The 23,594-nt window shown below is 44.5% G+C and overlaps 1 protein-coding gene across 4 annotated transcripts in view; it reads right to left on the reverse strand.

Moving 5' to 3' along the window:
• C10H1orf112 (chromosome 10 C1orf112 homolog) overlaps positions 1-23,336 on the reverse strand; it is a 117,631-nt gene extending 94,295 nt beyond the window's left edge. The window contains exons 1-5 of one of the 4 annotated variants that reach the window (XR_003858971.1): positions 22,848-23,336; positions 21,064-21,103; positions 10,342-10,430; positions 9,061-9,165; positions 1,505-1,645 (exon numbers count right to left, since the gene is read on the reverse strand). Coding sequence is in view for 3 of the 4 variants with exons in the window: in XM_029618401.1 (XP_029474261.1) it covers positions 1,505-1,645; positions 9,061-9,165; positions 10,342-10,430; positions 21,064-21,103; positions 22,848-22,937 (465 nt within the window). In the remaining variant the exon portion in view is untranslated. The other 3 variants (XM_029618401.1, XM_029618403.1, XM_029618402.1) reach the window with 3 other exon arrangements.
• Between the last annotated feature and the right edge of the window lie 258 nt (positions 23,337-23,594).

Below are 23,594 nucleotides of genomic sequence, written 5' to 3' on the forward strand. Positions count from 1 at the left end.
TCTAATGATCCAATGACCAATGGAAAGCACTGATGCATTAGAGAATTAATATATCCTGAAATGAGTAAAATTACATTAAGATGATCCTTTGTCAATAAGGATTTCCTTTTTTGTGGGAAAAAAGTCTGGGTTTTTCCAGACATTCTTTTGTTACCCAATCTTGGAGGAAACATTTCCTATTGTTAAGGCAGAAGGTTTTGCTACTAGATGCCACCTTCTTCTTAAAATATCTGTGTAAATGTTTAGTAACTTAAGAACATAAGAACATAAGAAATTGCCATGCTGGGTCAGACCAAGAGTCCATCAAGCCCAGCATCCTGTTTCAACAGAGGCCAACAAATTGGGGAGCAGAGTGTTGCACTTCAAACATACATTAAACAAAGAAAGGAAGTGCAGTGATTTTTAATGAGTCCCAATGACAACTTTGATGTTGAAGTATTTTAAACATTTAATGGCGGCAACTCCATTGCTTCGCAGAGACACAATACTTAGACAGGGTCCCCCGACACGGACCCGTGTTTCGCCACACGCGGCTGCATCGTGAGGGACGTAATTTTACAGCGGAATTCTTCAACTCTTCAGTAGTTTACACTTGTACGTATTCTGGTTGGCTCTCCTTGCCAACCAGAATACGTACAAGTGTAAACTACTGAAGAGTTGAAGAATTCCGCTGTAAAATTACGTCCCTCCTGATGCAGCCGCGTGTGGTGAAACACGGGTCCGTGTCGGGGGACCCTGTCTAAGTATTGTGTCTCTGCGAAGCAATGGAGTTGCCGCCATTAAATGTTTAAAATACTTCAACATCAAAGTTGTCATTGGGACTCATTAAAAATCACTGCACTTCCTTTCTTTATTCAACAGAGGCCAAACCAGGCCACAAGAACCTGGCAATTACCTAAACACCAAGAAGATCCCATGCTACTGATGCAATTAATAGCAGTGGCTATTCCCTAAGTAAACTTGATTAATAGCAGTTAATGGACTTTCTCCTCCAAGAACTCCTCCAAGAACTTATCCAAACCTTTTTTGAGCCCAGCTATACTAACTGCACTAACCACATCCTCTGATAGAATAAGTTTGTTTTCTCTGATCCCATGCATTTGGAAACTTTTCTTAATGATATCTAAATAAGTTGCTGGGTTTGGGGTATGGGGATATGTATTTCTGTAGATTAATTAAATACAGGCATCTCCGCGAAGATATTTTGATTGGGTTTTTCCTTATATGAATACCTTTAACGTGCTCCCTTTGGAGGGCTAGAAAATGAACATGTTGTGGAAGTGATTATTTATAATTCCCTTAGATTTTCTTAATATAAGAAATACATTTGAATAAAGATTAAATTTAAAAAAAAACATGCTGGCTCCAAAGCACTCTTATACCAGGATCCAGGGGAACCTGTGATCTTTGCCGCACAGCCAGAGGACTGGCACTGCAATGGCAAGGTTTAGAGGCAACCTGAAATGCAACAACACTGAGATCTAGAAATTTGACAGTGTCCCACCTTGCAGTGTATGAAGGTATTCCTGAGCACATGAAGGACAGCAGTAGGAAGGGTATGGATGCTGTGCAACACCAACGGACCATCCAGGGAAGAGACATGATGCACACAAGCATTCAAAGCTTCAAGCCCATGAATCAGATTCTGCAAGCAAGAAAATGATATTCACAGCATTCTCACAAATTAGCATCACTCTGCATATTTCAAGGCATGAAATCCCAAAAAGATGTGGCCCTAAAACAACTGAAATTAAATCAGACATTAATATATCTTTGACACTAAATACAGATGTACATTTATTTTATTACTTTTAAGTGTATACTTTTTTTCACGCATAAAATTGATTTGCACATGCAAAAAAAATTTTAAATGCAACAAAAAATAAAATTTTTCCCATGCTTACCCGTTCTACTTAATAGAAAGGAAACCAGTTCCATACTTGCTTTAGACAACTGATAACATACTAGAGAAAATACTTTTCCTATCTAAAGCAAGTCTGCTTACTGCAATGTTTTCTGAAGACAGCAGGATGAATTAGCCATGGAATGTGGATATTTCATATTTTTTTTATAAACCAATAAATCGATATAGGGTAGATATATTTTTTACTTTTTATTTCTCTAATTAATAGCTTTAAAATTTATTTTGTTTCCTGTTTTATCATAATTATTTTTGCACTGCCCGGGTTATTGAAAAGAAACCCCGATTTAATCATAAAAAAAAGAGGAATAGTTAACACTCTTTGCCTTGATTTTGTCTTAGTACTACAATAATAGAGTTTTTTGATGCAGCCAAATTGCAAGTACAGCACTTTTTTCAAGATGTCAATCAAAGTGCTGACAAGGCAGTATTTAAAGACTTCCAGTTTCCGGATGCTCCTAGCTAAAGACAGACGATTGCTGTCCAACACAGAAGAGTAAGTAAAGGCTTTTCAGTTTTTATATCTGGATTTGAAAATCCTTAGCCATATACATGGGGTAGTTTCATAAGATGTTTGCAATCAAAACATTTTATTTTTTAGAATTTATCTCCGCCGGGACCCGATGATAAACATAATCACAGTACACATATATAAATATATATTATGTTTGAATATATAAGTACTAACATTGGTGTGGTCCACTACTGCTCCTGTTATTTTCTTAGTATCACATGAGGCATTTTTGTGGGCTTAAAAAAGAAGTCTTCAGTCTAACATTAAAAAATAAATTATGCGTTTAGAGTCGGCATTTTGTAAAGGCAAATGAATGCTATTAATATCTTACATTTTTCTAGCTATGTTTAATGGATCCCTTTATTTTAGGTTAATATAAAACTTGCAATCTAACACCAATGCACAGAGTCCATCAATTAAGTGCAAATCTGCTGTGACCTAAGTGAGTAAAATAATAATATTGATTCATTCTTCTCTGATAACATTTTATTCAACAACGCGCAAAGAGGGCTAAACACTAAATGGCATAGCTAAAGTTACATTTCATGGTATTTTACAGATTTGTCTCCTTATACTGATTATTAGTTTATATTTGGTCTTACATTTTCTATTTTTTTAATTTGTATTATTTTTTAATTTCTTATGTTATTTTAGAATACTCATCTATAGCCTAATATTTACAACGGGCAAAAACTGAATCCCTTGACAAAAACTACCCTTGATAAAGGTACGCCATTTTCTCTCCTCTCCAGTGCAATGCCTCTTATAATAATTTTACTTTTCATCATCATTTCTATTTTTTTTTTCATGTGTGCATTTGATTTACAATTCTATATGGTTATTTATGTATTTATAAGATTTCTATGTGGTATGTCTCTCTTGTTTTAAACATAATTTAAATATGTAAAGGTTATGATTTGATCTACCTATTTTTAAGTATACATCCTGTGGTTTTTATGTGTGCTTTTTATATATGTGATTATTTATAATTATTTATATATTCATTTTTAATTGACTTCCGTGTAATATCATTATTTATGTTTTTATTTATTTATTTATTTATTTTTAGCCCCTAGTGCGAAACTTGGCCAGAGTTGGGCTCTTTTATCAAGATATGTGCGTGAATAAATAATTTTCATCTAAGGCAATTGGTCTATCTCCTTTTCAATTTGCCTACATTGCAGATTGTGCATTGAGGCTCCTCTTGCCAAAAGAATTGTGCCACTCCAGTTACAGTGGTTCGGACTACTTTGCCTGATCTTCCAGGTCTACCGCTCCAGTACTCATCACTCACCGGCCTATGCTATAAACAATAACCTAAGACTGTTGCCTCGCAGCTCTACGGATCGCTCAGACTCCTTGAAGTGCTTTTTCATAGAGGTAGAAGCCACTGCCGGAGAAGCAGGGCTATCTTCATTCAACACAACGATCCAGGAACCCTCAAGCCATGTTTTTCTTTTCCTGAGAATCCTTCTCTTACAGAAGAGAATCAACCAGTGGAGACTCCATGTCACTGCAAACCCAAAATGTTCTCGAAAACTTTGCCGGAACTCATGTTCAACTTCCCAAGCCTCCAGATATGGAAAGGATTCCATTGATGTTTTCCCCAGATGCCAAACACAAGAAGTCTGGGGAGGTGCTAGGAAGGGGGGGGGGTACTGTTAGGATTCGTGACTCATGGGAAGGACCCATGAGCCACTGGACTCAACTTCAATGCTAGCTGACTCCATTTGCAGCAGGGACACCACTCTATTCCCAGGGCCATGCCACAAGGTTTGCACGCAAGCAGTGTTCAGGCCCCAACATTCTCCTGCCAGTTCCTCTTTAGGTGCACGCACATGGCGGGCACCTGTATTTAGAGAAGCCTTGGCGGGAATCCAGTCCGGAATGCTCCATGACAATGGTAGCCTCGGTCCATACTTAAGGCTGCCACAGACTCCCTTCTGATGCCTCAGCAACGGGTCCTCTTGCCTTGTTCCATCTCTGCCTCATCCAACCTTGCCTCATCTCGCCTTGTCTTGTTCCTGCTCTTGCCTTGTCTCCCTGCTTTGTCCTCAGTCTCATCTTGCCTTGCTGTGTCCATCTTGTCCTGTCTAGTTCCTTTGTCTCTTGTCTGTCTTGGCCTGTCTCTCCAGTTCTGATCATTGCTTTAGACTTAGACCTATCCCTTTGCTTGCCACCTGGACCTGACCTTAGTCTTGAGTCTTGATTACATCTTGTCTGCCGCCAATTCCGATTCTTGGCCTGTTTCTGGACTCTGTCTTAGTTCCCTTAAAACACCTAACTCCTGCTGGCCGCCAGAACTCAAGGGCTCAACCCGCGGGGTACAGATGAAGTTCTAGTCTGGCCCGTGCCAAAATACATTCTTTAGCTACTAGCGTAAGCCTCATGGGCTCACCTGTGAGGCAGTATCAATTAAGCTGCAGCACGAAAGGCTCATGCTCACTCCACTCCTGATAATTTTTCAATAAAATTAGAATAAGAAAGATCCTCTGGAGGAGACATGCGATCTGTGGATCTGGAAGCAGATCAGAGGGGATCTCCATTAAACTCATGTGTGAATCCACTGGAGAGGGTACGCTACACCAAGTCCATGAAGATGAGTGAGGTGAGAGACGTGGTTCTTCCTGAAGTCTCAGTGAGGGAAAAGGTGGACATGTAACTTCCGAATGAGAAGGCTCCACTGCAGCCAGAGATGAAGAATTGTGGAGCACAGGTTCCAAGGAGGTAGGCACTGGCAGTGATGTGGAGATCACAGTTTGGGACAGTGCTGTCGGAAAAGAAAAGTAAAGGGAGGAGGGATATCCTCTTCTGATATGAGGACTGGAATCCTATTGGAGGAAAGCTGAATAATAGAGCAGACAGGGTCCACTGTGTCCAAATGCAATCTTTGCATCAGCAGCTGTGAGACTGGGAGAGCACTTGTTATAAGAGGAGGCAGATGAAGTGAATAACCGAATGCCACAGGCCTGGTCTGTGCAGTATAAAGCTGAGTGGGCAAGGCTACATGCATAATTTGAGACTCAAAGAATCATGTAGGAACAGAATGTTTAGACTTGGAAGTAGAGAAGGAATGCTTCCCAGATTTGCAATGTGTGGAGCTGCAATGAGAAGAAGAACATAGTGCATTGGGTGCATCAGATGAAGAAGGGTAGAATGTATCGGTAATATTGTTGAAGTGTTGGTGCATCGAGCGTCAAGTGTAATATATGCTCCTGCATTAATGCAACAGGTGTTGTGTGCATTGATGCACCGTGTTGTGTCAACGGTCCATGCATCAAGTGCTTCAATGCACTGTGCATTGGATGCATCGCTGCTTGCAATGATGCATTCTATGTGGAGAAGGTACACTTCTTCTGCACTGCCAGCATCAATGCTCCATGCATCAACGATGCCAGTGCATCTCGATGATTATGCTTCTTCAGCATATGTGTCAACTTCCTACCTTGCGAGGCAAAGGAATCTGCTCTCGGGGATGAAGATTTGGTATAGCTCCTTTGTTACTGATACAGGCCTTCTATTTTTGCTGCTCTAGAGTGTCGAGACTACAGAGACATCCGATTGCAGGCCTAGCAGTTTACCTGATCATAGTCGGGCCTCCAGCAGCAGTAACAAAGTTCATGCCCATCTGTTATGCACATAACCTGGCAGCTAATGCGGTTTCTGAATCCACTGACAGTGGTCTTCTTTTTTGCCAACATGACTGAGAAGGCAGGAGGAGGGGCAACAGTTCGAGAAACATATGTCCTTTAATTCTGTGGAAAGGAAAATTAGTTCTTACCTGTTAATTTTCGTTCCTGTAGTACCACGGATCAGTCCAGACCATGGGTTGAGCCTCCTATCCACCAGATGGAGACAGACCAAAACTATAAGGGTATCCTAAATCAGGACAGAGCCTACCCTGCAACCCTTCAGTATGACTATTGTCAAAGCAGAAAGTATAAAGAAAACCCTCAGGAATCAAGCAAGTAGCAAGAGAACTAAAGTAATAACCAGAGAACTCAGCAAAAAACGTTAACAAATGTAAATATTGAAACTCTGTAAAGGAAAACACTCTTGAATCATTGACATCACAGAGATGCTTCCGGTGCCTCAATGTTAACCGTAGGGTATCAGAAGAAACCGACCGTATCCTGCAAGGAAAGGAGAGAAAACTTCAAGCGGAAGACAGAGAGTATGGGGAAGGGCATCTGGACTGATCCGTGGTACTACAGGAACGAAAATTAACAGGTAAGAACTAATTTTCCTTTCCCTGTACGTACCCAGATCAGTCCAGACCATGGGATGTACCAAAGCTTCCCTAGTCAGAGTGGGACTGAACTAGTCCCACTCAAAGCACCTGCCTACCGAAAGAACCAAAGACTGGCAGCTGTACATCAAGGCGGTAATGCCGAGCAAAGGTATGCAGAGACTTCCATGTCGCCACCCTGCAGATTTCCTGGGGAGAAATAGATTGGCTCTCCGCCCAAGATGTGACCTGAGACCGCAACGAATGAGCCTTCAGATCCTCCGGAATCATTCGGCCTTGGCAGATATAGGCCGACGAAATTGCCTCCTTTAACCACCGAGCGATTGTGGTCTTAGAAGCCTGATTGCCCCTATTTGGGCCACTCCATAGGACAAAAAGGTGATCGGAAACCTGAAATTCATTCGTGACCTGAAGGTAATGCAAAAGGATGCGTTTAACATCAAGACGGCGAAGGTAATTTCCGGCGGGACCCACGACATCCTCAGCAGAAAACGCAGGGAGTTCCGCCAACTGGTTGACATGGAAGGAGGAGACAACCTTTGGCAAGAAGGAAGGTACAGTCTTAAGGGAAACACCCACATCAGAAAAACGCAGAAAGAGCTCCGACAAGACAACACCTGGATCTCCGACACTCGCCTGGCAGAGCATATAGAAACCAAGAAAACAGTCTTGAGCGTCAAGTCCTTAAGGGTAGCCCGATGGAGAGGTTCAAAGGAAGCCCCACAGAGAGCCCGAAGAACCAAGTTAAGACCCCACAAGGACAAGTGACTCGGACGGGCGGCTTCAAATGCTTGACACCTTTGAGAAAACGGACCACGTCCGGGTGAGACGCTACCAGGTGACCTTCCACACTACCGAGGAGGGAGCAGAGGGTGGACACTTGGACGTGTAAGGAACTGAGAGAAAGACCCTTGGAGAGGCCCTTCTGGAGGAAGGAAAGAACCAAGGAGATCGGGGCAGAGTGGACCAATACCCCAAGACTGTGCTTCGAAGACCTTCCAAACCCGGACATAGGCGAGCGAAGTAGAAGTCATACAGGCGCACAGCAGAATAGATATAACCTCCTCCTTATATCCCTTCTTTCTCAATCTCCGCTGTTCAAAAGCCAGGCCGCTAGCCAGAAACGATCCACCTGATCGAAAAATACTGGACCTTGTCTGAGAAGACGCGGAAGATGACCAAGACAAAGAGGGCCGTCCGTTGCCAGATTCAGTAGATCCGCAAACCACGGTCTGCGCGGCCATTCGGGAGCTACGAGAATGACCGGACGCCAATGGAGTTCTATTCTTCTGAGGACCTTTCCCACCAAGGGCCGGGGGGGGGAAACGTAGAGGAGAATGTCGCTGTGCCAAGGGAGAACTAGGGCATCCACCCCTTCCGACCAGTGTTCCCTCCAGCAACTGAAGAACCAGGGAGCTTGGGGATTGCCCAAGGTCGCCATTAAATCCATGTGAGGAGGTCCCTACCTGGGAACGACCAGCTTCATCGCCTCGGACAACTCCCACTTGCCGGGATCAAGATGCTGTCGACTTAAAAAATCGACCGGCACATTGTCCTTGCCCACTATGTGAGAAGCTGCCAGTCGCTCCAGGTGACGTTCCGCCCAGGCAAAGAGCTTGCTGGCCTCCAACGCCACCAGGCGACTCCTGGTGCCCCCTTGACAATTGATGTAAGCTACCATGATGGAATTGTCCGAGAGCACATGCACCGCCCTGTGGCGAATCAGCGGGAGAAAGGCCTTGAGAGCCAGATGGACCGCTCGGGCCTCCAGACAATTGATGTGCCAGCGGGATTGTACCGGGGACCACCGGCTCTGAAAAGATTGCGACTGGCAAACCGCTCCCCCGCCGGAGCGGCTGGCATCCGTTGTTACTACTATCCATTGCAGTGTCTGTAAAGATATGCCCTTTAGTAGGCGCCGGAGCGAGAGCCACCACTGCATTTCGCCGATGGTGGAGTCGGAGAGCAGGAGAGCCATCTGAAACTGTTCAGAGCCCAGCTTCCAACGGGATAGCAAAGCTTTCTGTAATGGATGCATATGTGCAAAAACCCATGGGACCAGGTTGATAGTGGAGGCCATGGTCCCCAGCACCTGGAGGTAATCCCAGGCCGTAGGGAGAGACATGAGGAGGAAATTTCGGACCCACAAACCACTCCAAACACTGAATTTGAGAGAGAGTGGGATAGTACTATGTCCAGTAGATTTTAACCTATTATTTTTACTGTGGAATGTGTTAATTTGTTAATATATTCTCTCAGTGTTTGAATTATTGTGACAAAATAAAAATATATCTGAATGCTACAAAAAGATGCTGAATCTATAGAGATTCAGACAGTCAATATCTGGGGATGGTACTTTTTCAGCCAATACTGTACCTGTAGAAAATTCCTCAGTGTTGCTTGAAGTTCCAGATTCTGGCTGCTGAGTCTTGTTGCCTGACTGGACAACTCGTGCATCAAATCATCAAACAATTTTACAGCCTGCCAAAGAAATCAGATTAAGCTAAAGCAACTCTAGAAAATGAAATGCACCTGCTGAGAGGAAACCCACCAGTATGCTTCATAATGTGAGTCAGAGATCTTAAACTAAAGAAAAGAGTAATATGAAAAAAATAACAGTACTTTACTGAGAGGGCAATCTGCTTATGAAGAGCTCATGAATGGGATATTTTTGGTAATGCATTACGGTACTGGGTAGGTTAGGTTACTCCAGGAAACCGAAAGAGAATAATCCTACTGAAAGGCGGTCTACAAAAACATGTTGCACACAGTACTTTCTATGGATGAGGCAGAGTATGTACGATTCAAGACAGCTCATTGATTTGCTCTCCATGCACCTCTGCATTCTGTTCCATTAACATAAACATCATACCTGGCTTTGCCATCTGCACTAAAAGGATGGCATCACCTGTAGTACAAAGACTGGGTGTCTAGGCTAACTGGTTCCCTGTTCGAAAACTGAAATTGGTGCCTCCCATCTGATGGCATCTTTGACACAGGACTTCTTCAGCAGTGGCAGTAGCTCTGGCACACTATACCCATCTCTCCCCTTCCCCCACACACTTCCCTCACCCTCTATCCAGCACCGTGCTCTCTTTCCCCTGCCAACAGTGTCAGGTGTCCCCTTCTCTCCCCCTAGCATCCACTTCTCTCTCCTTCCCAGAAGCATCCCCCTCTTTTTCTCCCCTCCCATCCTCCTCCTACTTGAGGCTGATGCTTCACCTGCACCTCCTGCTGGCAGACATCATACGGAATGGTGCAGAGAGGAGGAGGCAGGAGCACCCCCTTGAGAATGGAACCCTGTGTTGTCACATAGGTTGCATACCCCAGAAGCTGGCCCTAAGTCCAAAACGTCACTTACATACAAACTTTCATTCATTAGAGCCAAGTCTTCAAACCTCAAACTACACCAGATCAAACCATAAATGGGAGTCTACAATCCTGATCCTTATTTTTATTCCATTTGGTTCATTTTTTGATTTTTTTTTTTTTGTTGGACAAAATTAAGTCTTTACAAAAAATGAAATGATATCAATGTCACCTTTCTCTACATATATTGTTATAATTCATATTTACATGTATGATGCTAATGCAGAAGAACTAAATGAAATAGCTTCTTTTCATCCAGACAGTCTTTGAATATCACCAGTTTCCCACCTTGGGTAATACTTGCAAAAAGAAAGTCTCTTCCAGGTCTGAGAGGCTGATATGAGGCAGAAATGTTTGTGTCAGGATCCTGAGAACTCCTGGGAAGCATAAAGTAAAAAAAAATTATATGTATAACAGCTAGAAAGGCAAGCACAGACTCACTGGGAAATGGCTGCTGGAGAGAAGTTTAAGACTCGCGTTGTTCAACAGTTTGATTCATTCTTTTATTATGAGTTTAAACAGACATACCTGAATAGGTAAGAAACTTAACTACTCCTGAACAGGCTAAAAAAAAGAAACTTCTGCTGTTCCTAATTAAAAACAAAAGTGAAAATGAGAATGATTCAAACTGCTAAGCAATGGAAGTCTTAAAATATTCCCCATACTAGGTCAGTACAGCTTCTAAATAAAATGACTGTGCTAGAAATATATCATTAAAGAACAATGATTTCAAAAGCTAAAAAAAAAAAAACTCTCTTGTATTTTTAACATTTTACTAGTCAGAAATTAAGGAAAATAGGGTGGTCCTAACACTTTTCAGGAAGCACCTCACTCAGAGCTGACTGGAAATAATAGTGATTGTTCAACTGCACACTCCAAATACTGATCCTTGCCAGAACTCCCGGTTTGCTGCAGCAGATTTTTCAAGATTCTGCGACAAGCGCTTGAAGGAGTAGAAAGAATGAGAAATGACCTATAAAAGCTCAAGAAACAGTTGAAGGTTTGGCAGATGGAATTCAATGCCAGGAAGTACACAGTCATGCAATTGGGGGTATGGCAATTCGAAGGAGTTGTATGTGCTGGGGGAGAAAGACTGATATGCATGAACTGGGAGACAGCATAATAGTGTCTGATGATCTGAAGGCGGTGAAGCAATGTGAAAAGATGGTGGCTTAGGCCAGAGGGATGTTGGGCTGCTTCGAAAGAGGCATAACTAGCAGGAAAAAAGAGGTGATAATGCCCCTGTACAGATCTTTGGTGCGGCCCCCACCTGGAATACTATATTCAGTTCTTGAGAGCACATCTCAAAAAGGATGACAGCCTGGAGCAGTCCAGAGAAGGGCAACCAACATGGTGTGGAGTCTGTAAGAAAAGCCGGATCAGAAGAGACTGAAGGACCTTAACATGTATACCCTGGAGGAGAGAAGAGACTGGAGAAATATGATATAGACCTTCAAATACTTGAAATGAATCAATGATGTACAAAAATCATATCTCTTCCAATGGAAAGGAAGCTGCAGAACCAGGGGTCATGATATGAAACACCAAGGGAGAAGACTCAGGAACAATGTCGGGAAATATCTCTTCATGGAAAGGATGGAGGATGCATGGAATTCCCTCCTGGAAGAGGTGGTAAAGGCAAGAATGGTGGTGGAGTTCAAAAGGGAGTGGGACAAACATAGAGGATCCCTGCTGGCTAGAGAATGGTAAAGAAGAAATGGGGTACCTTTTTCTATTGTACTTAAAGTTTACATTTTTGCTTGAGGGTAAGGGTGACTATTAAGGCCTTATGAGCACCCAACTTCACCTGCATGCAACAGCAGTTGCTACTACCTTATAAAAAAAAACAAAAAAAACTTGCTGGGCAGACTGGATTGACCATTGTAATCTTTATCTGCTATCATTCACTATGTTACCATGGCTGGTATACCAACAGGTAACTGGAAAATACCTTCTTGGTTAATGCAAGATGAGAAATTTAAATTGTTTTTGGAAGAAAAACAGGCTCCAAATGCATTGACCAATGTGCAACTTAAGGATAATTCAAAATTATTTTTGAAACGGCAAAAGTAGTTCTTAAAGGACAAATACGTTCCTCTTCATTCAGTCAGACCAATCCAGATGAATGGGTAATATTCTCCTACCAGCAGATGGAGACAGAGAACAATAGGTTTGCTCTTGTCACCCCATATAGGATCATATGCTATCTCAGCAAAGTTGTTCTGCATCAGAGAGAGATTTTAGAGTAGGAGGCAGCAGTGACATCCTGTTGATCAGCAGAGTAATTGTCGGGGGAAGTGGCACAAATATAGCAGTCTTTGCTCCAACTGTGGAGCACATTCGGGAGTGGGGAGCTCTCCTGTGTGCCAGTAATGCAAAGAGCGAGAGAACCAGAGCCAAATGGTAGGGCTCCTTGGCTCCAGGGATTTCCTCAATTGTGCACTGGCTCTGGTCACAGCAGCCATTTTGGAGTTGCTTGGTCACGATGGCACACTGGCTGTAGTTACAGAGCTGCATGGTTGTGATGCCACCTTTTTGGGTCTCTCATCTTTAGAGCCTCTCTTCTCAGGGAGTGCCTTTCCAAAGGAACTCTCAGCTCTGGGGACAGTTTGGTCTCCCACTGAGGTATCCTCCATGTCTCCAGATGTTTTTTAAATTGTTATGGCAGGGTTGCTGAGGCAGGCCCTTCCTCTTCCCTGGTTCAAGAGGAGGGTTCTCGGGACCCCTTAGGAAGATGCCTAGGGAAGACCAAAGGGAAAATGTGGAGATGTGATCAATGGCCTCTGAAGGCCTCTGCGATGAGGACCAGGAAAGTGCAGTGGCGGATGAGATGGAAGAAGGTGATTATTCCTTCAAGGAAGAGGAGGATTCACTGATGGTCCACTTATTCAGGTAAGAGGAGTTATCTTCCTTAATTATGCAATCTCTGTGGATTTTAAATATTATAAAGGCCACGCCAGAAGAGGAAAAGTCAGAGGAGAATTCCAGAAGCCTCACAGGACTATCCCCTTGCACAAGGTGATATGGGAGCTAGTCGCCTTGAAGTGGAAGTATCTGGAAGGAACTTTTAGGAGTAGTAAGACTTTGGCAAAATCGTATCCTATCCTGGATGAGGAGAGAGAGAAGTTGAGGAACCCAAGGGTGGATGCCCTGGTCTTCACAGTCAAGAGAAAGACCACTATACTGGTTGAAGGAGGTGTAGGTCTTAGGGATGCACAAGATCAGAAAATCGAATCTATGCTAAAACAGGCCTTTGATGCCTGTGGGCTAGCACTTCAAGCAATGGTCCACAATGGGATTGTGGCTAGATGGTGCTTCTGATTGTCTTGGCATTTGGAGGCAGATCTGGGATGGAATTGGGGGAGGCAGCCCACCTGCAGCCAGGTATGGCATTTTTAGCAGAAACTTCTTATGACTTTGTGTGGGCTGTCGTCCATAGTATAGCTTCTACGTCAGCCAAGTGACATTTTCTGTGGCTGAGGTATTGATCAGCAGATGCTTCCTCCAAGTCACAACTGTCTAAACTTCCCTTTGCAGGGAAACTTATTTGGTGAGAATCTGGAGAAGATGGTTAACAGCTAGGGAAGTCTAGGTCTTCCAGAGGACAACCCGAGAGGGACTTTGTCAGGAGTCTGTAGATATCCACTTAGATTTCAGTCCTTTTGAGGCATCAAAAAAGTGGCAAAGACAGGAGCACAGGGGCATTCTCGGGGCTCCCAATGAAGATGTGCAAGTCCAGTCTCCAGAAATAGGATAGGATAGGAGGTTTTATTGTGGCTTTATACTGGAGATGGGCCCAGATTACCACAGATGAGTGGGTTCTGCAATTGGTGAAGAAAAATATGCTCTGGAACTTTTGTACCCTATTTCGGATACTTTTATGATGTCCCCCATCTTACTTCCATAAAATGAGCAGTACAAGGGATGTTAGATTACACTTGTGGAACAGGGATGGTGGTGCCAGTACCAGATGATCAGTGGAGTCAGGGAAGGTATTCCATTTATTTTGTGGTTCCAAAAAAGGAGGGCACTTTTCATCCTATTCTGGACTTAAAACATAAACAAATCTCTGAAGGTTTCTTGTTTCAAGATGGAAACTCTAAAATCTGTCATGGTGGAGATAAGGCAGGCAGAGTTCATAACATCCTTAAATTTGACAGAGGCCTATCTTCATATATCCAATGAAAGGTGCATCAGTGTTACCTGTAGTTCACAGCTTTTGTGGGTCATTATCAATTTCAAGCCCTCCCATTCAGTTTGACAACTCTACAGGCTTTTTCAAAGGTAATAGTGATGGTAGGGTTGGCTCAGCACCGAGAAGGTATTCAAGTGCATCCTTACCTGGACAATTAGTTAATAATGGTGAAGTCAGCAGAGAAGAGCAAGAAGTCCACTGCACAGGTAGTTCAGTTTTTGAAGGAGCTGACTGGGTAGTTAATTTGGCATAAAGCAAATTGACTCCAGCTCAAAACCTGGAATACCTGAGGTCCTGCTTTGACATGAAAAAGGGTTGTGTGTACATAACAAAGATCGACAAGCTTTAGGATCAAGTGTGAGGTTTGTGAGTGGGTAGAAATCCTAGAGTGTGGGATTACCTCCAGGTTTTGGGCTCAATGGCAGTGGCATTAGATCTGGTGCCATGGGCAAGAGTACACATGCAACCTCTTTAAAGAGCCTTACTGTCATGATGGTCTCTTCAGTTTCAGAAATACTCAGTGAGGTTTCCCCTGCAGAAACAGGAAAGAATCAGCCTAGCTTGGTGCTGAGGTCCACTAATTTTGTGGTTAGGTTAGATCTTGACAGCCCTGAATGGTTAACTATAATGACAGATACCAGTCTTTTCAGTTGGGGAATGCATTGCCAAAATCAGGTGGATCAAGGGACTCAATCCCCTGTGGATGTCAAGTTGTCCATCAATTGTCTGGAAGCAAGAGCGATCAGAAAGGTACTCCAAGCCTTTGCCCCCTTGTTAAGAAGTCAAGTGGTTCACATACTATCAGCAATGCTACAGTGGTGGCCTATGTGACATGTCAAGGGGCATCAAGTGCGAGGTGGATGCAACAGCATCTAAGAATGTATTCAGTGGCTCACATAGCAAAAGTGAAGAATGTTCCCGCAGACTTCGTGAGCCAGATCACTCTGGATCTGGGACAGCGGGCTATATCCAAAGAAGCATTCTTTCTGATAGATTGTTAGAAAGAGGCAGTAATGGACTTGATGGCCACTTATAGAAACTATCAGGAAGGAATTCTTTTGTTATAGGAGGGAAAAAGGGTTCAGGGGTTTGGATGCCTTAATTCAGAATTGGCTAGGTCAGGGTCTGTTATACTGTACGTGTTTCCTCCATGGTTGATGTTGGGCAGAGTCATTCAGAGGATAGAGAGAGCTCACGACCATGTGATTTTGGTGTCTCCCATCTGGCTCAGCTACCTTGGTCTGCAGATCTGATAAAGTTATTGGACAGGGAACTGTTGTTATTGCCCCAGTCCAGACGTCTGTTATGCTAGGGTCAGGTGATTCACAAAGAGCTGGCTCAATTTTGTCTTATAGCATGGCCCTTAAAAGGGACTGGCTGAAGAAGGAGGGTTATCTAGAGAAAATGATATCTACTCTGTTGCAAAGTAGAAAGATGTCCACATCTTTTGCATATGTGAGAGAATGGAGGGTGTTTGAGATGTGGTGTGCCGGTCAAGATTTGGCAGCAAGAAAGACTTTCCTAGTGACTATTTTGACCTTTTTGCAACAGGGTTTGGGGAAAGGTCTAAACCTTGAAATCCCTAAATTTACAGGCAGGCCACTATTGATTGTTATATAGGTTTCCTCTCACCTGGATGTGTCTCGTTGTTTTAAGGAGGGGTCAAACATGTTTGTCAGACATATTTGTACATATTTAAGGGGGTCAAACATATATGATTCCTTCATAGGACTTCAATTTGGTTTTAAGCTCCTTTGAAAAACTTCACTTAAAGACCTAACCTTAAAGAACTGTTTTGGTTGCAGTCTGTTCACATAGGCAGATATCTGAGCTCCAGACTATATCATGCAGAGAGCTATTCTTGAAGATTTCCCTAAAATGGTACTACAGTTTCATCTTAATCAATCCATTGTACTGCCTCCCTTTCAGATTGGTTGCCAATAAAATAGCATGTTGATTTTAAACAACTTGTTACATTCAACAGTTCACAGGACAGCCCCCCGAGTCGCCTTTCTCACCCTGATGCTGCTGCTTCTGTCTTTTTAGAAGGGACTCCGCCAACTTCCGGTTTCCTCCCCACCTGACACTCAGTATAGCAAGAATGCCACCACGCCTTCAGCTGCTGGCTGTACCACACTGGCTCCTAAGGTGTGCATGCGTGTGAAGGATTGAGCTTTATTGGTTCCATGGTGGGAACGCAGACGTGGCGCCTCCTGATGACTTCAGGCCACCTGGGCATTTAAACCCAGCCATGTTCTCTGCAAATTGCCTCAGCAACAGGTCCCATGCCTTGAAGCAGTGTGTGTTGCTCCTGTGTTGTAGCTTGTTCCTGTCAGTCCTGATTCTTCCTGCTTGCTCCAGTGTTCCTGTTTCATTCAGCCTTGCCATGTCCAGCCTTGCCTCTTCCAGCCCCGTCTCTTCTGTATGTCTTCATCCTTCTCTTGACTGATCCGGTATTGACATCTTGCTAGAACCTGACCACATTTGCCTGCCGCCTGGACCTGACCTCTAGCCTCGGACATGACTATGCTTGCTTGCTGCCTGGACCTGACCACGCTTGTCTTCTGCTTGCCCCAACAAAGGTTTGTCCCCAGCTTCTTTAGCCTGCTGCCTGTCCTGACTCCAGTGTGCCCTCAGATTCTTGTTCACTTGATCACCCTAGGGATCCACCTAAGCCCTGCTGGCCACAAAAACCCAAGGGCTCAACCTGTGGGTGAGGCGGCTATATAGGTAAAGCTCCAGCCTATCCTGCTACAGGGTACATTCGCCAGCTGTCGGCGAAAACCTCATAGATACGCCTATGAGGCGGCATCAAATACGCCACAGCCATAGGTTGCTGAGACCATGAGCTAGGGAGAGTCATCCAAGGTCTCCACCATCGCCAGGCTAGCTCACCCGCTACAGGAGAAGCAGGACCAATTCAATACAATGGCTGGGTATCTCCAGGGTATGGCTGCACAGTCTTACTGCAGCTTCCACTCCAGCACCTATTATACAGCTTACTACTCCCATACGTCACCTGCTTCCGCCCCCAAGGTACGATGGAGGTCCAGCGAAATGTAGAGGTTTCCTGAATCAATGCCGGATGCAATTTGAACTTCAGGCATCCTTGTTTTCATCAGACCAGGTTAAAGTGACTTATATCCTGTACTTGTTGGATGGTTCTGCTCTGGTCTGGGCCTCATCCCTTTGGGAGAGAGATGATCCACTCCTAGAGGACTTGAATCGCTTCCTGTGTGAATTTCGTCTGTTTGACAAGCCGGGCCACATGGCTTCCGCGGCATCTGAACTTCTTCAGATCAGACAGGGCTCCTGGTTTGTGGGGGAGCACGCTGTGCACTTCCGTAACCTAGCCTATGAACTCCAGTGGGGCAGGAATAGCCTAACTGCAATCTTTAGGCAAGGGCTCTCAGAATGCATTAAGGATGAGCTGGCTGCCCGGGATCTGCCTGATACATTGGAAAGGTAATCAGCCTAGCCATATGTCTGGATCTGAGGTTCCAAGAAAGAGCTCGAGAGAGGTGCTTGACTTGTTGCTCTATTTGTCTCTCCCATAGTTTCCAGCGAACCATAGCTCCCCGATCACCTCCAAAGCCAGGACCAGCACCAGTGGAAGCTATGCAGATCGACCGCCTCAAGCTGTCTGCAGAACAGAAAGCAGCAGAGGCACAGAAACCTCAATCTGTGTGTCTACTGCGTTGCCCCAGGGCACTTCGCAAGTCACTGCCCAGCTAAGCCGAGAAACTCCAGGTCTAGTGGAAGAGGTCACCCTAGGTCGATCCTGTATCTCTCCATAAATTCTAGTACCAGTACGTTTCTCAGTCAGGGCCATCTTTGTGGACCCTCTCGCATTCTTTGTCACCAGCACTGGCAGCAGTTTCATTCATGAGTCCTTGGTCCATCACTATAGGATTTCAACAGTTCCCTTGAATACTGCACTCACAATCTCGCCCGTTCACAGAAAATCTTTACCTGGACGTGTCAAGAGGGCCACCATTCCACTCACTATGCAGACAGGTATCCTGCATGAACAGATCAGCCTATATGTGTTACCCAAGGTGGTAAACCAAGTCATTTTAGGCCTACCTTGGTTCAAGCTATATCAGCCTCACATCGATTGGGCTATTTTAAAAATCACCAACTGGAGCTCCTGCTGCCATAAGCAATGTTTTGCAGAGGTCTCGCCTGTTGTGCCCCTGGCCTGAACAGTTACCCCAAAGCTACCAAGCCTGCTACTCTAGTACACAGAGCATGCTGATGTATTTAGCACACAACAGGTAGAGGTTCTGCCACCTCATCACTCCTACATCTGTGCCACCACAGTTCCTGGGACAGTACCGCCTAGGGGTAGGGTATACCCGCTCTCTGCTCCGGAGACAGAGATTATGTCCAAATACATTAAAGAAAATTTGGACAGAAGCTTTATCTGCCCCTCTTCGTCACCTGCTAGGGCCGGATTCTTTTTCATGTGGAAAAAGTATGGGTCGCTATGTCCCTGCATTATCATGGACTCGATGCCATTATTAAGAACTGATTTCCCCTTCCTTTGATCTCCAAGCTCTCTGACCGCCTTCGAGAGGCACAGATATTTACCAACCTGGACCTTCAGGGGGCATACAATCTGATTAGGAACTGAGAGGGCGACAAATGGAAGACCACCTTTAATACCTGTGACAGACACTATGAATACCTAATGATGCTCTTCGGGTTATGCAATGCCCCTTGTGGTCTTTCAGTTTATGGTTAACAAGATCTTTTGGGACTCATCATTACTCCCATGCGGTGGTCTATCCAGATCAGTGTTTCCCAACCCTCTCCTGGAGGCACACCTAGCAGGTCAGGTTTTCAGGATTGCCGCAATAAATATGCATGAGATTGATTTGCATACCCTGGGTATCCAATGTATGCAAATCTCTCTCATGCATATTCATTATGGATATTCTGAAAACCTGACTGGTTAGGTGTGCCTCCAGGAGAGGGTTGGGAAACACTGATCTAGATGATATTCTAGTCTTCTCTACGTCCTTAACGAACTATCGACATCATGTGAAACAGGTCCTTCAGAGACTCTGTGAACACAATCTCTACGCAAAGTTAAAGAAATGTATCTTTGAACAGGAAGAATTCCCCTTCTTGGGATATATTATCTTTAACCAAGGCCTCTGCATGGACCCAGAAAAATTGAAGACCATCCTAGAATGGCCCCAACCCATGGGGATCAAGGCCCTGAAGTGCTACCTTGGGTTTGCGCATTATTACAGGCAATTTATTCATGACTATTCCACTTTGGCGGCCCTGCTCACAGCTCTTACCAAGAAGGGCTCAGACACCAAGAGCTGGACCACTGACACCATTAAAGCATTTAAGTGCCTCAAAGAGGAGCTCACCCATGACCCGTGCTGCACCATCCAAGCCAATCATTCTAGAGGTAGATACTTCTATTCTCAGGGCAGAAGCTGCTCTCCTGCAGCACAATCATAATGATAACCTCGTGACCTTTTCCTATTTCTTGAAAAACTTTTCTCCTGCAGAGAAGAATTATTTCATTAGAGATCGTGAGCTAGCCTTAGAGGAATGGCGACACCTGTTGGAAGGGGCCAGACATGCAGTAACTATCTACACAGATCACAAAAACCTGGAGCACCTGATGCAAGCGCAGAGACTGAACCCTCGGCAAGCCCAATGGTCGCTGTTCTTCAAATGGTTGGAATTTGAGCTGCGGTACCACCCTGCAGAGAAGAACCAACGAGCCGGTACTCTCTCATGCTCCTTCAATACTGAAGGCTCTCTGGAGCCAACAGCATGTCATTGAACCTGCAAAAAATTGTTCTTGCTGCCACATTCACAGTTCTTCCTGGAAAGACCACTGACCTCCAGCATCTACATCAGAAGGTTCTTCAGCAGGAAGCACGTAAGAAACTATGATAACCAATACCTTTCTAGGACTGAAAATAAGAATAAGGAACTTCTTCATGGTCTTGTGCTTCTTCTCTTTTTTCTTTTTTTGCAAGCATTCCTGGTTTACACAAAACCTAATGAATACTCACCTATATACAGGAAGAATTTGTCATTTGCAACAGTATTTCTAATATTTTACAAATTTTTTTCAATATAATTTTTATTCTGTAACAGCATGTCACAAGTTACAAAATTCCAGAACATAGCATATTGTAAACTGAACACAATAGTAAGATCACTTAACAGTTGCAACTATACAACTAAGAAAACACTGTGCACTGTTAATTGTCATGTGCATATTATAGTCATTGCTATACATAAAAGAAAAAATAAATATAATCACCCCACCCTATCCTCAACAGCTATCTGCCACAGAAACACATCCCAAATATATACACACTTCCTCATACTACCTTCATAATACCCCTCTCCCCACCTCCGGCCATTCATCTGGAGTTCAAGGAAATAATATTCTATCTTCGCACTCTAAATAGCTCACCCATTCTACCAGGTCACGGAGTATCCCAGTTCCATCAAGCATTTCTGTATGTCATTTTGCAATTTTAACAATCTAACTAGATCAAAATCCTCTAAAATAGTGAAGAGGTACTCTCTACAGTAAACCTCCAGATACAGTACAAAATTATTTTTATTTTCTATTTATGACACATTTCACATGCATCAGCAGTAAGTCATAATGGGGAAAATAAATGACCAAACAGGTTTAAATAAACAGGTTTAAATAAAAACAGGTTAAATAAAATTTAAGTGCAGAAAGTAAAAACAAAAAGGTTCAACATATCTCATGTATCAGTATCTTAGTCCACAATACAAGGGTTTTTAAAGCCTTTACTTACCAATGTGCTCAGGCCAGTTATCAGAACGTTGATACATGGAGTAAAATACATTAAAGAAAATAAGCACCAACATACCTGTACCTTACAATAAGTTTATACTTATTTGTGAACTTATCAGGCTCTCATAGCTAAGAATGGTATTTCCATGTGAATTCTTAAATTTCAGAAACTCATAGTCTCGCCAAATATGTTCATATTTCAGGGGCAGGCAATTCCAGTCATGGAGTACAAAAAACAGGTCTGATTTTCAGGACATCTGCAATGAATATGCATGAGATATATTTGCATACAGTGGAAGAGGTGCATGAAATATATACCTCCTGCATAATCATGGTAGTTATCCTGAAAACACGTGAACAAATTTTCAAAGGCCCGCACACATAAAATATGGGGTTTATGCGCACTGCGCACATTTTAAAACAGGCCTTGCCATGTGCGTAAACCCCGCTACGTGCACAAGTGCCGGGTTTCTCCAGGGGGTGGGCCAAGGGGGGAGTGGGGTTTGGGCAGGGAGGAGCGGGGGTGGGCCGGGACCGCCATTGTACGCTGTCCTGGGGAAGTGCGCGCTAGCAGCCGGCCAGCGTGCATAATTTGCTTCTGCTCCAGAGGAGCAGTAAGTAGAAATATTTTTAAAAACTGAGGTAGCTAGGGCTTGGGATAGAGAGGGGAAGATGAAGGAAGGTTACGCAGGGGGTTAGGCAAGTTTCCTCTTTCAAAAAATACAAAACTAGGGGACACGCCATGAAGTTAGTAAGTAGCACATTCAAAACAAACTGGAGACAATTCTTTTTCACTCAACACATAATTAAGCTCCGCAATTCATTGCCCAAGGATGTGGTGAAGGAAGTTAGTGTAGCTGGGTTTAAAAAAGGTTTTGACAAGTTCTTGGAGAAGACCATAAACTTATTAACCAGATAGACTTTGGAAAAGCTACTACTTATCCTGGGGCATTAGCAGCATGGGATCTATCTACTATTTGGGATACGGGTGATCTGGATTGGCCACTATTAGAAAGAAAATACTGGGCTGAGTGCATGTGGCATCTGCCTGGGATGGGTGGGTGGGTTGGTTGTGAATGGGAACCTGCCTGGGGTGAATGACTGAATGGGGGCCTGCCTGAGGCGGGAGGGTGGTTGGGTGTGAACTCAAGACTGCCTGGAAACGATGTATGTGTGAATGGGAAAGTTTACAGAAGGCTGGGGATTTGATGTGCATGAATGGGAACCTGCCTGAGGAGGATGGTTGTGTGCATGTGAGTGAATGGGAGTCTGCCTTGGGGGATGGGTGGTTGTGTGCATCAATGGGAGCCTGCCTTCCAGGGATATGTGTGTGTAGGTGTAGGATCCAAGTGGCTTGGGTGGCACCAAAGCAGTGCATGTTTTTCAGTACAACAAATGGTGCCAGCTACAGGGCCCAGCTGGCACCAATTTCATGTGGGGCAGGAGCACCTGGGGATCCTTCCTGCAAAATTTTGGACCTGTGGATGGGGTAAAATAGGTTCACAGGAGTGTATTCATTTTGATAGTTTGCTCCCTCGGGCAGGGCCAGTGTTTTTTTTTTCCAGCGGCCAAAGGGGACCAGGGATAAAGCATGAGACGGACAGCTTGCATACTGTTATTGGGGGAAAACAACAAAAATGTTGTGTTAAAAAATTTTGAACGGGGGTGGGGTAGGGTTAGCACAGCAATTTTTCGCACAGGGCAACAAAAATATTAGCACCGGCTCTGATGGCGATTTTTAAGTAACATCTGCCACCCCTCTCGTATCTCGCGCACAAAGGATATGAGGAGCCTGGGCAGCACTGACCGCAGCTCCTTCTCACTCACTTCCTGCGGCCACCGGCCAATCTCTTTCAGCAATTCCGCCTGTGACATGCTGAGCCCCGGTAACTCCCTCCAGCTCCGCGGCTATCGGCCTTCTCTTCCTGGACTTCCCGCCTAGCGCCGATTAAACCCTGAGTGCTAGGCCATCGATGCGCTCTAGATCGATTGTTTTCACCTGACTGCTCATGCTTCCGAAGCCAGACTGAGAGCTAAATTGTTCGGATTTTAACCCTCCAGTCCAGCGCCGGTGACCAGCAGCCTCTGACCTAGCTTTGAAGTGCTGCGCTACTACCGGGAATATTGATGCCGGTTAGCAAATTAATTTGGTCGTAGGCATCCACCCACTGAATATGGTGAAATGGATTCGTCCCGCCCCCCAGCCGGCTGCCAGAGCACGTCCACCTCGAACCTCTAAAGAAGGACCTCCAGGTGGGGGGGTCCTTTCCTGCTGGCGGTCGCATTTTTAGTAAACTCCGTGCCTGCCTGCCTCTTGGAAGAGCGTGCCGGGCAGAGCTTAAAATCCATGCAGTGAAACAGCACGGCCGTCCTGCGCTGTGAGGCTCCGCCGATGTTTGAGGCGGTGCCGCCACTTCTGGGAATACTTTGCAGTGGCTGCTAGCAGCCTTTTGGGGACAGACAGCAGCTCCCCAGCGGGGGCCTGTGGCCCAATGTGACTCGGTTCCATCGACAGCAGGCCATTCCGTGTGC

Source organism: Rhinatrema bivittatum, chromosome 10 (genome assembly GCF_901001135.1).
Source record: "Rhinatrema bivittatum chromosome 10, aRhiBiv1.1, whole genome shotgun sequence".
Classification (NCBI taxonomy): domain Eukaryota; kingdom Metazoa; phylum Chordata; class Amphibia; order Gymnophiona; family Rhinatrematidae; genus Rhinatrema; species Rhinatrema bivittatum.